General features: G+C 59.8%; 2 protein-coding genes across 2 annotated transcripts; both read right to left on the bottom strand.

Moving 5' to 3' along the window:
* Positions 1-336: 336 nt before the first annotated feature.
* On the bottom strand, positions 337-1769 carry C13H12orf76 (chromosome 13 C12orf76 homolog). The gene is made up of 2 exons (XM_063351225.1): positions 1555-1769; positions 337-1401 (listed from the first exon to the last, which is right to left on the bottom strand). The coding sequence occupies exons 1-2, from the start codon at positions 1661-1663 to the stop codon at positions 1316-1318; spliced, it is 195 nt and encodes a 64-aa protein (XP_063207295.1). The 5' UTR covers positions 1664-1769; the 3' UTR covers positions 337-1315.
* Positions 1770-3309: 1540 nt separating this feature from the next.
* LOC134522938 (sodium-dependent serotonin transporter-like) lies at positions 3310-12100 on the bottom strand. Its single transcript, XM_063351226.1, has 13 exons — positions 11257-12100; positions 9466-9600; positions 9081-9300; positions 8640-8778; positions 8203-8337; positions 7449-7552; positions 7067-7194; positions 6674-6786; positions 6151-6282; positions 5901-6000; positions 5604-5704; positions 4363-4530; positions 3310-3892 (listed from the first exon to the last, which is right to left on the bottom strand). Exons 1-13 carry the CDS (start codon positions 11474-11476, stop codon positions 3812-3814), a joined length of 1776 nt encoding a protein of 591 aa, XP_063207296.1. The 5' UTR covers positions 11477-12100; the 3' UTR covers positions 3310-3811.
* Positions 12101-16314: the final 4214 nt, after the last annotated feature.

Below are 16314 nucleotides of genomic sequence, written 5' to 3'. Positions count from 1 at the left end.
AAACAGACTGAACAGAAAACGTGTCAGATGCAGCACAAAGCTTTAGAGAACCGGTCAGCACAATTGTTCTGGAAGTTAACTTTTAAAATACTAAATAAATTACTAGCTGAAACACCCCTATGTTAAATATCAGAGTAATACTTACTAAGCAAAATCCAGTTACTACTCATAGCAGTGCAAAACGAAATAGCAGCATTCATATGCAAGTGTGATTTCAGTGTAAACACTTCAATTTGTTACTGAAAACGCACAGAGCTGGTCTGTCCGGAGCCGACGCATGGCGTGCTTCCAGAGAGCCCCAGCCCAGCAGCCCCAGGCATCTGCCTGGCTTGTGGGCTTTGGGAGGCTCCTGTTTCCAGGTGGGCAGTAGCCCGTTTGGGAGCACAAATCCACCCGTGAGGAGATGAGTGTTCAGCACAAAGTGGAAACTCTCGCCTGTGACCCTGTAGGTAACGGCTTCAGCATGGCTGTTTTGGTGTGAGACCGCTTGTGGCTGTTTGGCTACGAGTTAAAGCAAATCACATCACGAACGACAACCCTGTCCCTGCACGGCCGCACCGGGGGCTGCTCACGCTTCGGTATTTCTGCACGTACCAGACCCCCACAGCTCTGCTTTCACCTTCGGACTATTTTTGAAGGCTGCTCAAGCATGGGGCTGAATTAACCAGAAAGCAAAGTTAGATGGTGGTGTCATCAAGTGCATGTGCTGGCTGGACAGACAGGGCTCTTGTTAGTCTAGCTGTGTTCCTGTGCCACGCCAGGACGGCTCCTGGCACTGATGGGAACGGGCGTCGCGGCCAGTTGTGGTCCCGCCGCACCGGGGATGCTCGCCGCCGCACCGGGGATGCTCGCCGCCGCACCGGGGATGCTCGCCGCCGCACCGGGGATGCTCGCCGCCGCACCGGGGATGCTCGCCGCCGCACCGGGGATGCTCGCCGCCGCACCGGGGATGCTCGCCGCCGCACCGGGGATGCTCGCCGGCACGCGGCGTCACATCATCACCGCCGAAACGCTGCATTTTGGGAGGATCCGTGCGTGGAACAGCCCCTGCTCGCACCCACCCGGGCTTGCAGCAGTGGCGGCTCCCGGGAGTCAGTTCGCCGAGGCCCGGGGGCTGATTTCCAGCCCCCAGCCGTACTGTCCTTGAAAGCGACGTCACGATGGAGCCACACACACGACATCGGGGCATCCCCCGCCGCTGGCGGGAGGCGGCGGGACGGGACGGGAGGGCTGGGGGGGGGGGGGGGGGGGGGGCCGGCGGGGACCGGCAGCGTTTCTCCCCCGCCCCCCGCATCCCCCGCCGGGTCCCGCTCCGCTACCGCCGCCGGACGGGCTTGTAGACGCAGACGGCCATGAGGATGATGGTGAGGAGCAGGGCGCTGAGGATGCTGCCCAGCAGCACTGCGGGAGGAGCACAGGTCAGGGTCTGCATGCACACACTCCCCCCCCCGAGGCATTCCCCAAAATTAGCTTTAAAAAAAAAAAGGGGGGGGGGAAAGCAAGCAGAAAGGCGCCCAAGGTGCGTAACCCGTCCCCCCCCTCCCCGCTCCTTACCCAGGTTCTGCTTCTGCAGCACGGCGTAGGGCCGGCTGCGCTCCGCCGCGCCCGGGGCCAGCAGGGCCACGGCCGCCATGGCCCAGCCCCGCAGCGCCGACAGCGCCATGGCGACCCCGCACACCCCCCGGCCCCGGCCCCGCCGCCACCGGCCTTTGTGCGCCCGCCGCGGCCCGGCCCCTTCCTGCCCCGCCCCCGCCGCGCTCCGGCCTTCCGGGGGGACGGGGGGACCGGGGGTGGGCGCTGCCCGTCGGGACCCGCCGGCCGCGGGTGCCCGGCCCGGGTGTCCCCGCACCCCCGTGTGCCCATGGTCTCCCCTCCGCACCCCCAGCCCCGTGTTCCCCCTTGGCCCCATGTCCCCGACCCCCCATGAACCCCCCAGCCCCATGTTTCCCCCGAGCCCCGTGTGCCCCCCCTAGTCCCGTGTCCCCTTTAGCCCTATGTGCTTCCCCAGACCCATGTCCCCCCCAACCCCATGTGTCGGCCCCCCCATCCCCATGTGTTGTCCCTCCTAGCCCCATGTGCTCCCCAGGCTCTCTGTTCCCCCCAGCCCCATGTGTCCCCCGCCATCCCCCTGTGCTTCCCCAGCCCCATGTGTCCTCCCCCAGCTCCATGTCCCCCCATCCCCATGTGTTGTCCCCCCCAATCCCCATGTGCTCCCCAAGCTCTATGTTCCCCCAGCCTCATGTGTCCCCCGCCATCCCTGTGTGCTCCCCAAGCCCCGTGTCCCCTTCAGCCCAATGTGTCCCTCCGAGCCCCATGCGCTCCCCAAGCTCTATGTCCCCCCATCCCCACCTGTCATCCCCCCCAGCCCCATGTGTTCCCCACCAACCCCATATTTCCTCCCCAGCCCCATGTGCTCCCCCAGCCCCGTGTCCCCTTCAGCCCCATGTATCCCCCCCCAGCCCTGTGTCCCCCCTATCCCCGTGTGCTCCCCCAGCCCCATGTGCTCCCCCAGCCCCATGCCCACCCCCAGCCCTCGGCACCGGGAGCCGCTGGGAGGGGACGGTGAGGGGCCACGGCGGTAGATCAGCACGCAGCTGAGACACCGGCCGGGAGCTGCTGCTTTGCCTCCGCCATGGTGAACGTGGTGGGCGCTGGAAAGTGCTCAAGGGGCCTCATGACTGCTGAGAAATGGTGAGGCCGCACTGGGAGCGATGTGACATCACTGGGGAGCCGTGACAGACGGCAGGTGGCTGGTTGACGCCAGCGCCGGGGCTGCTTTACCCTGACCCCCATACTTGGTTTTAAAATGAGATCTGTTAGGGTCTTCTTCAAATGCTGGAGGGCGATGCTTTTCTCGGATTTTTTTCCCTCTACCGGAATTTTGCTCTTTGCAACAGAAGGTGGTACCCAAAGGGGGTCTACAGGAAAGATGGGGAGGGACTTTATCAGGGAGTGTAATGATAGGACAAGGGGTAAGAGTTTCAAACTGAAAGAGGGGAGATTTAGATGAGATGTCAGGAAGAAATTCTCGCTGTGAGGGTGGTGAGCCCCTGGCCCAGGTTGCCCAGAGAAGCTGTGGCTGCCCCATCCCTGGAGGGGTTCAAGGCCAGGTTGGACGGGGCTTGGAGCAACCTGGGCTGGTGGGAGGTGTCCCTGCCCAGGGCAGGGGGTGGAACGGGATGATCTTTAAGGTCCCTTCCAACCCAAACCGTTCTGTGATTGTATGATTTGTGTATCGTGACAGCAGCAGCCCCCCCAGCCCAGCCCCGTGCTCTCTGCCGCAGTGAACACCACCCGGCGAGCTCTGGCTCCTCTCCCTCGCCTGGTCTCCTCACAACTGATACCACCTTTATTTTACACAGCACAGCTAAAGGCATGCACCGCTCACCCCAAAGCAATAATCCCTCCGCAGCTGTGCCGCCGTCTGCACCGGGAGTTGGGGTTTCACCTCCAAAACAGAGGAGTTTGGCCCTTACCTTCCAGCCCTGAGGGACTCAGTTCTCTTGTCCCTGTTCTCGGGGATGAGAACCGGGTCCCGTTCTCCCTACTGTGGATCAGGGGTTTTTCCTGCCCGCAGTGAGAACAGGCTCCAGCACGTGCTGGCCATGCCGCTTCCACCGAGATGCTCGGACACGCCGGGAGCCGGTGGCCGGGGAGCCGCCACCAGCACGTGCAGCCGCCGGGGGAGAGGCGAGGGGCCGGTTGCTGTGAGGAAGGTGATGGCAGCTTCTCTTCTGCCCGCCCCGTTGCTTTGTCGGGGCAGGAGCAGGAAGCCGAAGCAGTCTCTGCGTCCCCTGGATGTGCCGCCGGGCTACAGGACGGGTGACATGCACACCGCCTCTGCTTGGGGGTCTCGTGTGGTCTTCTCCGGCCGAATGCAGACGGCGAGGCGCTGCAGGGTGTGAGCAGGCAAAGAAAAAAAGGCAATGGGTTTCCTTCCCGCACCTGGGTGCCGAAGCCGTCCCCGCCAGGATCTTGCTGGCTGCGGGGCCGGGGCTGTGTCAGCCTGCAGCAGACCGAAGCGGGCAGGGGGTGTCCCAAAAATGGGGTTAGAGGAGGGGTGACAGCTGGGGACGGTCTCCTGCCTCCAGGGCCATGCTGACGCAGCCCCGCCACCTCCTGGCCCAGCCAAAATCACAGCTTCAGAAATACGACTGAAAACGATCAGGCCGTCGAGCCACGCTCCTCTCAGCCCTATTCCAAGCAGCTCCCCGGGCGTGATTTAATTGCCACGTGAACAAAGATGCTGAGGACACGTCAGCCATCTGCCCAGCTCCCCGGTCTCCGGCTCTCCCCAGGCGGGGGTCCCTGCCCACCCCCAGCCCGCGCGGGGGCCCCAGGGCTGCCTGTCCCACTCCTGACCTGCTTGAGAGAGCCCGGCGTCCAGACAAGCTTGTACACCATGTAGAAGGGGATGCAGATGAAGGACGATGCTCCTATGAGGTACCCCACGGAGATGCTCCACTCGGGGTACTGATAGTCGAAGAGCGTCAGAGGCGGCTGGTCCAGGAGGGAGCTGATGACTATGAACTGTAATGAATGAAGCGGAGCCCCTGAGGGAAGGATGCTCCTGGGGCCAGACCACGGCAGGACGTGCCCCACTGCGGGCCACAGCAGGCACGGGGCAGTAGCCGGGCTGTACAGCCCCCAAAACCCACGCGCATGTGACGCGGGTGGCCAGGAAAGCTCTTTTGTGGCATCCCCAGTGGAGCAGCCCCGTTGGCTCCCCATGGGGAGCGGAGCAGCCGTGAAATCTCCCCAGCCCCAGCACTGGCGCCGACTCATCCCGTAGGTTGACGCCATCCGCGTCCCACTGCCACCGCTGCTTTCCCCACTGCGAAAGGCAAGCCTGGAGGTTGCGGTGACATTTCCCAGACTGCCACCCCTCGCTAGGTCTGGGCGGGGAGGTCCTCGTCTAACAAACCCCACCGAGACGGTGGCCGGCAAAGGCTGCACGTCCCCGTGCTGAAATGAAATCATTTGCTGTCTGCTTTGATTATAATACTTCTCTCTTAATAACCTGGGCAAAGCGCTTAGAGCCGTAATTAATCCTCACAAGGCCTCTTCTCCTGCAGATCCGGCGAGATTAGACCCCTCTGCCTCTGCAGACGGCAGCCTTTGAAGTGCCAGGGGAGCTGGCATTTCAAAGGGGACAGATCCGGCCTGGCGCGTGGTGCCGCAGTGCCGTCCCCACGCACGAGCGCAGGACACCGCGGACCAGGGGGATGAAACAAGGCTGCACTTGTGCTTGTGTGAGCACCCAGCTCCCAGCTTTGCCCTGGAGCTGCAGAAGAGGCTGGAGAATGTACTTCCAGCTCCTTTTCTTGGTGAAACTCCCTGTCCCAGGGGCTGCGGGCAGCTTGTCGTTGCCCGTGGCCGGAGCAGCTGGGACGAGCTCCGACAGCCCTGGCCAGGACCCTGATCCAGCCTCCCGGCAGCTCCTTCACCCCGGGCAAATGAGAGGGGAACGATCAGCAGCGCGGGCACTCCGGGAGCTGGGCAGCGGCAGCAGCAGCAGCCGTGAGGGAAGAGCAGCTCCTCCGGGGGGGGCGTTCAGAGCAGGGTTGAGAACCCGCTCTTTAATTCGGGCTGTAGATACTCACGGCTAACAAGGCAGGGCTGATGGCCACCCAGCACACCTTCCAGAACACCCCCGGGGTGAAGCCGAGCATGGCTTTCACGTCGTGGGAGAACCTCTGTATCCCTGCCGGAGGAGAGAGCTGTCACGGCTCCGGAGACCCACGGAGGACATGGGTAGAGGGATGTGGGCATGACGCCTCCATGCCCCATCCCAGCCTCCTTGGGAGCCACACGTGTTTTTTCCCCCAAACCCCCTGGCATTTACACACGTGTGTAAGGTTAAATACAGGATGTTTTTCATCACAGAGGTGGTGTCTTACCGTAAAACCAGGAGACAGCTATCGTTTCCAGTAGCACCACTGCCAGGATTGAGCACCCAGCACCGAACTCCTCCAGCAGCTTCACCACGTAGGCTCCCCCCTGGAAGAGCACAGGGGAGGGGAGGGTGGCTGCAGACCCCGCGGGCATGCGGAGAACGTCTTCGGCAAAGTCCCGCAGCGGGGGGCTTGTTGGAGGAACGAGTAGGTGTGTGGTGGGGACAGGAGCAGAGCGGTGCCCGGTGGTACTCACGTAGGTGAGGGTGCTCAGGGAGCCCAGGAAACAGACTGTGATGAGGCCGAGGACGAAGAGCTCCCGTCGCCCGGCCAGCACCTGGGGGTACTCGTCCATCACGGCCGTGATCACGGCCTCCAAGCCCCCAAACTGCAAATGGAACGCCAGCATGGGGTGGAGAAATGAGACGTGGGGACAGTCACGCACTTGGAGAAAACCTGCTCCCCCCAAGGCCCCTTCTGCCCATGAGCGGAGTGGGGACATCCCGTCCTGTTCCCTCCCTCCGGGGTGACCGTCCCCTCCAACGGGCTTTGGGGGAGGCCAGCTCAGACCCACTGGAGACGACGATGCGGTGCTCCCTCCATTCCCGTGCTTGGAGGGCTTGAAGCCCTCCATCCCCATCTTGGAGCCCTCCTTCCTGAGGCCATAACTCCCCTTGTCACCCTGCTATTAGCCGTGGGACATGGCCATCCCAAGTCCCCGCTGAGGACATGGCCCCAGGCTGCAGATCTGTGCGGCCGTGCTCCGCAGAGGCACCTACCGTGCTGTCCAGCCCCAGCGTTATCATCATCAGGAAGAATATGATGGCAAAGAAAGTGGATCCCACCATGTTGGCGATTGCTTCAGGGTAGGTGATAAAAAGGAGGCTCGGCCCTAGGAGGGGACACTGGTTTGGTTTGCTGTTCCCTGGGTGCTGGTGGGAATGTGCTTGAGGAAGATGCCCCAAAGCCAGAGTAGCCGTGCCTGGCCCCGGAGGAGATACAGGGACCAGACATCTCATTGCCCTCCGCTCTTGGGAACCACTGCCAGGCACAAGCCCCCGCGCCCCAGCAGACCCCAGGACCAGCCACCAGCCACCACGGGGACACGGAGCCCTGGGGCAGCTGGGCACCGCAGGGCCAGGATGGGGCAGTGACGCTGGAGGGAGACAAACCTTTATCTCTCGCGACATCCTCCACCTCCACGTCCCTCATCTCAGCCATGTAGCCCAGCACGGTGAAGATGACGAAGCCCGAGAGGAAGCTGGTGAGGCAGTTCACCGCGCTGGTGACAAGCGCGTCCCTGGAAGGCAGAAAGCAGGGAGACATGTCCTGCGGCAGAATTTCCCCCCTCCAGTGCAGCTCTCACCCCGACTCAGCTGCTCTGGCCACCTGCACCCCGACCGGTTCCCTCGCCTGGCCCCGCACACCAAAACCACCAGTAAAATGGGGAAAGATGCTCAGCCTGTGGCCACGGAGCACAGGGATGTGGCTCCAGTACAGCCGTGGCTGGCGCAGCCCCCGTGCCCGTGGGGACCCATGGCTGTGGGAGCTCACCGGTAGCAGTTGTTGTGGAAATGGTTGTAACTGGCCAGAGCAAGGAGGACACCGAATCCAGGGCCCAAGGAGAAGAAAATCTGTGCAGCAGCATCAACCCAAACCTGTCAGGAGAAGCAACAGGCAGGCTGGAGAACAGGCAGGGGGTCCCTGGGGGCACAGACGGGGTCGGGAGGTGCCCCATGGCGTGCCCACTCCATGGTGTGCCCACCCCACGGCACAGGGATGGGGTCCTTGTTGGTACATGCCACCAAACCACCTCTCCTGCCTGCCTGTCCCCCCATGAGATGTCCCTAGGGCAGGGGACATGCCGCGGGACAGAGGGAGCTCGTTTCCCCCCTGGGGTCCTGCAGTAGCAGAATTAAGCAATGGCGTCTGTGCTCCCCCAGGCCTGGAGGGGGGACAAAGTCGAAGACCCCCGTCCTTACTCCTGCCCGGGAAGGTTTGTCATGGCAGCAAGGGCCTGATTACCTTTAATGAGAATTCTCAAGTGCTGCCTGGTAATTACCCACATGAAGCCCATTGTCAGGCCAGGGGGAGAAGACGGCACAAACAAAACCCAGCGGCAACGAGATGGGTGATTCAATTATAGATTTACATTTCCAAGAGCCTGTCCAGGGCATCTTGTTTCTGTAGGAACAGGGGCCCCATGGCCTGCCATGGGGCTAGACCCTGGGCAGGGGTGGGTGTCCGCGCCGGGGATGGGGTCTGGGTGCAGCCAGAGCCGGGGGGACACGTCCCACTGCACACTCACCGCGGTGCTCAGGAGCTTGCCCCAGTCCGGGCGCAGGTAGAAGACAACCCCTCTCCAGGCGCCGGGCAGGGTGGCCCCCCGGACCAGCAGGACGAGGAGGACGACGTAGGGCAGCGTGGCCGTCACCCACACCACCTGGAGAGAGGCAGCCCTCAGCCCCCGGCACCGGCAGAGCTGCTCCACCAAGCACACAAACCGCCTGTGTCGGCCATGGCCGGCTCGCTGGTGGCTGCCCGGGTGGCCCAGGGGCGCGGGGAGGAGGCGATATCCCATGTTTAAGCAGCCAGGTGAGCTGCAAGACCCCACCAGGTCTCAGTCCCTCCTGCCTGGCCCTGGCCATGGAGGGGGTGCTACGTGCTGGGCTGCGAGCCCCCACGTGCCCAGGGCTCCAGCATATCCATACCGGGCAGGGCTGGCGCTGGACATCTCTTTCTTACCTTCCCAGAGGTTTTCACCCCTTTCCACAGGCTGAAGTAGACGATGGTGAAGATGAGGAAGAGGCAGAGGAGCAGCTGCCAGTGGATCCCCCCGATGTCGTACAGCCCTCCGGATTTTTGTATCTCCAGGACCTTCCTCCTGCAGACAGGGATCCCCATGGCCGGGGAGGGGGTCTCAGCCCAGCGCGGTGCTGCTGGCTCTGCCCTTGCAGGCAGCCGGGGAGCGGGCTCAGCCCTCGGCGGGCAGTTCCGTGCTCACCTCTCCCCTGGAGCGCAGGGCATGGTGGCCACGAGCCCCGCAAGAGCACCCCCACATGATGACCACGGGCAGTGGCGTACCTCCTCCCAGGCCCCCTGGTCCTGCTCCCCGCGCAGCAAACCCGAGTGCCTCCAGGGGGATGTGCCCCAGCTTAAACACTTCCTCCACATACGTGCACTTACGTATAAAACTCTTCGGCGGGGGACCTGGAGAAGTTGGTCCAGGTCACGTTGCTTCTCCCGAAGTAGTTGGTGCAGTCGGGCGTGTTCCAGGGGTTGTCGCAGCTCGCCCAGGGCAGGGTGCCCGAGAAGGACGAGTAGAAGTAATAGAGAGCCCAGGCGATGATGGTGTTGTAGTAGAAGGAGACGTACAGGCCGATGATGCAGATGGCAAAGCCGATGCCTGGGGAAAGAGAGGGGCAGACTCAGCAGCCCGCGCAGGTCCAGCCCTCCCCCTGTCCCATGGGACACGGCTGTGGGGCCGTGCCGGCTGTGGGGACCTGCACAGCCCCGCTCATCAACACTGCGCGGTCCCCAAGCCCGCGGTGGTGGTCTGGAGGTCTCTTACCTTTAAAGATGGGGCAGATGCGCTTCCAGATGGGGATGGCGCCCGTTCTGTGGAACTGCCCCAGGGCCAGCTCCATGTAGAAGAGAGGCACCCCTCCGAAAACAGCCATCAGTGTGTATGGGATGAGAAAGGCTCCTGCGGGGCAAGGAGCAGAGCGGCGGTGACCACTGCGTCCCCAGGCTGGCCAGTGAGCGCAGGCAGGCTGCGGATGGAGGGCTGCCGCTGCCACCCGTCCCGGCGCTGCAGGGATGTGTCACGGGGGAGCGTGGACGAGGGGTTGGGACGTGTGTTTGTAAGATGCTTTACAAATTATCCGTTCAGAGGGGTTCAGAGGTGTGAGGACCCTGCTCGGTGCCCCACCTGGGCTCTTGTGTCAGTCCCCACTGGCGTCCCAGCCTTCGCCGGGGAGGGATCGTTTTTCCGGGACAGTACAAAGAGCAATAGAAACCATCAGGGTACAGGGGATGGGACACCAAGCACCCCTCAGGCATTGAAGAGTTTTGGAGAAAATCCCACTGAATATGCATGGTCACCCCAAGACACAAGTAATTAACGCCGTAATCTGCATTATTCATAACAATGTCGTCTTTACCAGGGCTACACTTGTACCCCATGGAGCTTTTGGAACTGGAACTGTTCTCTGCGCTCCTCAGAATAGCCCTGTTGGCATTAGTTAATTTAACCCCCACGGCCCCTCTCTCGGAGGGCTCTCCACCACCAGCCCCTCAAGGGTTTCTCTTCTAGGAACATCTCCAGCTGCTGGGTGAGCCCACCACCGGCCTGGATCAGTGTTCCCGCTCTGCGTGGCCCATGGCTGTCCTTTCCGAGAGCTGCTATTTGAACTTCTCACCCTCCCGCGTGCGTGGGGTGGGTGAGGAAAGCATCTGCCTGAACCACATCCAGGAAGAGTGGGGAAAGTTCGCTCCTGGTCCCACGGGAGTAAATCACAAATAACTGTGCTTCAGTGTGGGCACCTGGGATCCACATTTTAGCCTTGAGTATGGTACTAATTATCTCCTTCTAATTTTCCCAAGCAGTAGAGGATGTTACCCAAACGCCGACTTTCGCAATTAAATCCACTGTGCTTTGGCAAACCGCACAAAATTTTCATTCCTCATTTTTAATTTCCACGCCAGGGGTTTTTCTGCTCTGCTCTATTTAAAGCAATTTATTTCCATGTCATTTACTCAATTTTTATTTTTATTTTTTTTTCTTCACAGAGCTTTTGTATCTTAACTTGCTATTGACCTCTCATGGGAGGGGACACCCCCAGCCCTGTGCGGTGCGGGGACACACGGTCCCGGGGACCAGGGACGCTCTGCAGGGTCCAGCACTGCCGGCTGCATGGCCGGGATCTGCGGCAAGCGGCCGGGATGCTTGGGAGGATTATTTTAAAAAGCGAGCCATCAGAAAAGGTTGCTTTCACAAAGTCACAAGATCACAAAAGGTACAAACCTCCCACCCCAAATTCGCAGATTTTTAATCCTTTTATGCAGTTTGGACCATGCGACTTTCCTCTTTGTGATCCTAGAGCTGCTACCGCGCTGGGGAAGGAGTGAATGACACGGGGGAAGGAGTGAATGGAGGAGGATTTTGAATGAAGAAAGACACAAAACAGAAAAGAGACAGATGTCAGGAGAAGTTGGGTTGGTCTCTAAACTGCCCTGTCTGGAGAGGAGCAGCCGGAGACAAAGAAAGAAAAGAAATGGCGAGTTTTTCATCCTCGGAAAGATGAAAAACAGATTTCTTTTCTTCAAGAGAAGACTTAAATAATCCCAGTGGACTCCTTACCCCCTCCGTTTTGGTAGCAGATGTAAGGGAACCTCCAGACGTTGCCCAGATCCACAGCGAATCCGATGACTGAGAGGAGGAAATCCATTTTTTTGCTCCACTTGTCCCTGGGGTGGGTTTGGGGTCCCGGGGGTGCGGGGCCGGCCGTGGGACCCATCTGGGGGACCGTGTCCTGCCGGGGAGGGCTGGCGGCGGGCGGCGGGCAGGGCTGCTCTGCCATCCTGCCGCCCCGGCAAATCCTGCAGGATTCAGGCTGAGTAACTTGGGGGACGGGAAGGATTTTTCTGTTGCTGATGACAGATCCGAGGAGGGGAGGGTCAGGCTGACTGCGCTTCCCCACCTCCCGCTGGAAACCCACAGCACCGAGAGCAGCCGGCAGAGAAACCCATCCTCTGATCAAAGGCAGGAGGGGGGAGAGCAGTTTTCCGAGCGCAGGGCTGAGGCGCGGGGACCAGCCTCACCGCGCGGGTTTCTGTCCCCTCTGCTCCCTGGGCGGGTGCGTTTTGGGGCTGGGGTTGTTGAAACAGAACTGTATTTGCACACAGAGGTGCTGCCCCTTCCTCCTGACATAGTTATTTCTTTCTCCTTGGTGTATTTTGTGATTACCGCTCTGCGAATGATGACACCAGACCCACCAAAGGAGGCGATGGCTCATTCTTGCAGAGGAAACCCTGCGGAGCGAGTGGGGCCTGGAAATACCCTCTGGCCAGGAGGCAAGTGCAGGGCACGTACTCGACCGGTGCTCGCCGTGGGCCCACCGGACCCCTGAGGGCTGGGGGCACCTCTGTGTGCTGCCGGGAGCCAGCAGCCCTCGCGCAGAGCTGCCCGGCTGGAGCCATCCCGCATCGCCCCGTCTGTCCTCACAGACCCGCTGGGTCCTTCTGTAGCCCGGGGGCACGAGTTGTCGCAAATAAACTGCTTGGAAGTGAAATAACTTTCACAGCCGCTGTCAGGGAGGGGACAGCAGCGTACCCAAAGCCATTGCCCTCCTCGGTTTGACAGTTTAGCAGCAAATTTTGTTGCAAGTGAGATGTGTGCGTGCAGGCAAGTCTCTGCGTCTCGCCACCGGTCACAACACAGGGGCTGGTGCTGAGCGAGCCCTTGCCCAGGGCCACCCGCTGTTCCCAGGGCTCCAGGGTGCTCCAGCACCGGCTTTTCCAGGCGCCTCATCTCTTATTACAAGAAACTACAGAAGAGATCAAACCGGGATCTGCAGATCTTAGGGTGGGGGTGAGCGGGTTGCTGTGACGACGTGACGCCAGTTGCCTGGCGTCTACCCGGCATGGGAAACCTCTGGACACTGTTAATCCTTCAGGAATATTCATGGAGACCCATTAGAAATGTCAAGTTAAAAACACTTCTTTTTTTTGGCGGGTATGTCTGGCGCTGGCTGCCGGGGCTGCTGGACCGGAGCAGCTCAGGGGGCTGATGCTGGTCCCCGGGTGGCCACCCCGGTGCTCTGGGTGGCTGCGGCGAGGGGGGCAGGATGGATTTAGCTGTGGTGGCACGGTCACCCTGGGGCAGGGACACGGCTCTGCCCGTGGACATCACCCCACTGGCTTCTCACCCTCACAGCGTGAGCACAAGAGTCCTGGGAAAGGGATTTTTTTTTTTGTCCTAACCAGCTACCCCTCCTGCATTTGGCTGCCCCCAACACCTTGCCGTGTGTCCCCAGGTGTCCCCTGACCCGCAGTGGGGACCCCAGCCGTGGGTGGCCAAACTGGGGTGCCCAGCCCCGAGCTGCCCCCTCCCAGTGATGGGCGGAGGGTCCCCTCCTGCTGTCGATCCCCCCGAGCTGTGCTCGGCACGGCTTCTCCCTCTCTGCTTGGGAAATTATCGTGCCTTTTAACACCTCTCTCATTTGAAAACGCAACAATTTTCTGCTTGCGTGTTTTCGAGGAGTGGCTGGTACCAGCTCTTTTCTCCGAGGGAAGGGGTTTACCTGGAGGCTGGTCCCACACGCTGGTCCCTGCGCTGAGTGGGGAGCGAGCGGAGGTCGGGGGGGTCCCGTCGTGGCCAGGCAGAGCCCCCCCTCCGTGAGCCCCATGGCTTTGCTGGTGCAGATCTCCCCCGAGCTGAGACCTAGCACACAGGTGAGGGACAATTAATCTCCTGAGGGTTTATACGGGATTTGTGTCACTCCTGGGATTTGCAAAGCCATCAATTTCCATCGCAGCCATTAATTACACCACGGCTGTGGGTGCAGCCGTCGGACATTAAAGGCAAGGCTGTACTCAGCTGCTGGGGCGGGGGGGGACTGGCAGAGGGGCCGCAGTTGGTCCCTTCTTAGGGATGAAGGTGAGAAATCCCCGCTGTGAGTGCGATCTGTCTGAGCAGCCTGCTGGGGGGGAGCAAGGTTTAATCCCCCCCACCGAGGACCATCTTAAGGGTATAAATGACAGAAGAGAGACAGCTGGTGCCATAGCAACTGTAAAAAAATAATAGCTCTTTCTCTGTAGCTGACCCTTCTTTTCTCCGGGTAGTTTACATGCAATGGCTCAGTGTGCCGAGTGTGGAGACCCTCCTGCACCCGGGTCCTGCTGAGGAAGGCTCAGCAGATGGGCTCAGAGTCACTCCCAGCCCCGGCGGGAGGAGCTGGCTGCGCTGGCGGGGGGTGTGAGGGACGGTCTGCGGTGGTCCATGGGGAGCAGGTCCCCCCCGCAGCATCCCTCAGTGCAGGACACCGGGCAGGGGCCACTTTCTGGGTGCGAAGCAGCAGCTGTTCAAACACCAGCATCTTTTTAAAACTAAGCTACTTGCTTTCCTGAAGAGCCTCTGCTTTTCTCCACATTGATCTTTTAAATCATACGAGGTGGGCTTTTTACTTGCACCTTGGGCTGAGCTGGGCATGCAGAAGGTGGCACCAGCCAGGCACGGCTGTAGCTGTGCCCACAACAGCTCCAAGCCCGGGCTGCACGGTGGTTTTGCAACACAGGGACGTGCAGCCTGCACGTTCCTGTCTGAAAGCTCCCTGCGCCGAGGCACCCACCGGTATCAGTTTCCCCGCACGCCAGTGCTGCTCCGCTCCCAGCCCATGTGCCGCAGCCGTCGGTTCGATGCCGCTGTTGCCGTTCCAGCATCCTCCATCCCTGACAGATCCCCCCCGGGGTCCTCGCTGGTGAATGAGCCGCGAATGCGCCCAGCGCTGCCCTCCCGCTCCCCCAGCTCCCACCTTCTCCTCGGGGCCCCCGTCGCCCACCCGTGCCGCTGCCTCTCCGCACCGACCCACTGATGCGGCTGCCTCTTCTCCAGCATCGAGTCAAGGCTGCCGCTGTCAAGTCAATAAAGAGAGAGCTTTGAAATCTCCATTTCTTTTTTTTTTAGAAGCTGCAAGCTGGAAAAACCATTGCAGGTTCTCGGGGCTGCTGGAGGTGGGAGGAGGGCAGAGGGCGAGGTGTCTTTCGGAGATGGTTTTCATTGCGAGGAGTTGTGCTCCCCAGACTCAGTCCCGGTGTTCTGGGGTCCTGCGAGCACCGGGCTCTCAGCAGGATCCCGGCTCTGCAACCTGCTGGAAAGATGAGTTTTCCCCAGAGTTTTGTTTATTCTGGTCACAGTTTCCCAGCCCTGGTGTGGGGAGCTGGCTGTGTTGCTCCAATCTGGCATGAGGCTCAGTGCGCTCATCAGTGACACACCAGACGGGGGAGTTTTCTGGGTAAAATGTTGTTATTTTGCCAATTATAGACAAATATTTTTGTCCATCGTCTGGCATTCAATTAGAAGCATTTCAGAGAGGAGGCTATGGAGACTACGTGGCATTTGAAGTAATACACAGCTGAAGTCAGGGATGCTGGATCCGAGCGTTCACTTTGGGACATGAAAAGGAAGGGGCAGCCGTCGGGCAGCTGCGATGGGGGTCTCTGCCTTTACCGCAGCTGATGCTCTGAAAGCCGGCTGGTGCCCTGCGCATCACCCATCGTGCTCTCTAAATACCTGCAACATCGCAGTCAGACACACTCTGTGCGCTCCCTTCATCAGTTTACTTTCCCTTTTTCTTGTTCTTTTCCTTACTCAAAGCACAAATCGCTCTAGATTTAAAATGTAGAGTTTAAAACCAGCTCAAATCAGATTTAAATTTGAATTTCCAACGAGATAGAAGTTACTTCTAAAGAGTGTGATTATTTGATTAGCAGATTGCTTTTATCCTACCTGCTCGTCCATGCAATGAAATGCAGAGGAGTGAATTGTGGTCTTAAAACAACTACCCTGTTTAAGCCGCAGAGGCAGCAGTGGGAAGTTTAATTTAATTAGCATGATACTCAGAGATGTAACTTAATCACATTAAGTATAGATCAACGTGCTCTCATTTAAGCTCGCCAGACTTCAGAAAACAGGGACAAATCATCTCCCACCCATCTTTAATCCAGGGAGAAGCAGAATTTTCCAAGGAAAAGGAACCAAAAAGGCTTATGGAGAGCTTGTCCCTGTGCTTGTTTAAGCTAATTTTTCCCCAAACGAATGTAATATATTAGTAATAGCTCCCACTCCCTGTATAGCACCGTTGTTCCTGGGGAGAAGGAAGACAAGGAAATCACTCGTCCCTCTCAAATGGCCTAAGCATGTCCTCACTTGGTACACGGTCCCACAGAAGTGCCGGCACCACCAACCCCGTGTTAGCCTGGAGTATCGCAGAGATTGACAGGAGTGAAGATTGTATAAAACCAGCACGGTTCATTAACAGGAATGAAAATGATCTTCCTGCTCCTCTGGGCTTCCCTCTGCCGGTGCTGTGCATTTGTGTCGGGCTCAGCAGGTGGTCACCACTCTCCCGAGCTCCAGGAGGATCCCCTCGCCATCACCCCGCGGCCGCATCCTGCCGTCACTGGTATGGAGGCGACCAGGCAGTTTTTATCAGAGCACAAACACTACGGCAGAGCTGCCAAGGTGTTCCGGGTGCTGTAAAAGCTGCTTAGGTTCATCTCTGCCCTTAAAATAAGTGGGGTTTGTTTGTTTGTTGGGAAAAGCCCTAAAAGGGGTGTTTTGGCTCAGCTTGGACAGACCATGATTGAGATGCTAAACTGAACAATTCCTGATGTCCTCTGCCAGTCAAGAGGCAGGTCA

Source organism: Chroicocephalus ridibundus, chromosome 13 (assembly GCF_963924245.1).
Source record: "Chroicocephalus ridibundus chromosome 13, bChrRid1.1, whole genome shotgun sequence".
Lineage (NCBI taxonomy): Eukaryota > Metazoa > Chordata > Aves > Charadriiformes > Laridae > Chroicocephalus > Chroicocephalus ridibundus.
This window is presented reverse-complemented; position numbering and strand designations above follow the sequence as displayed.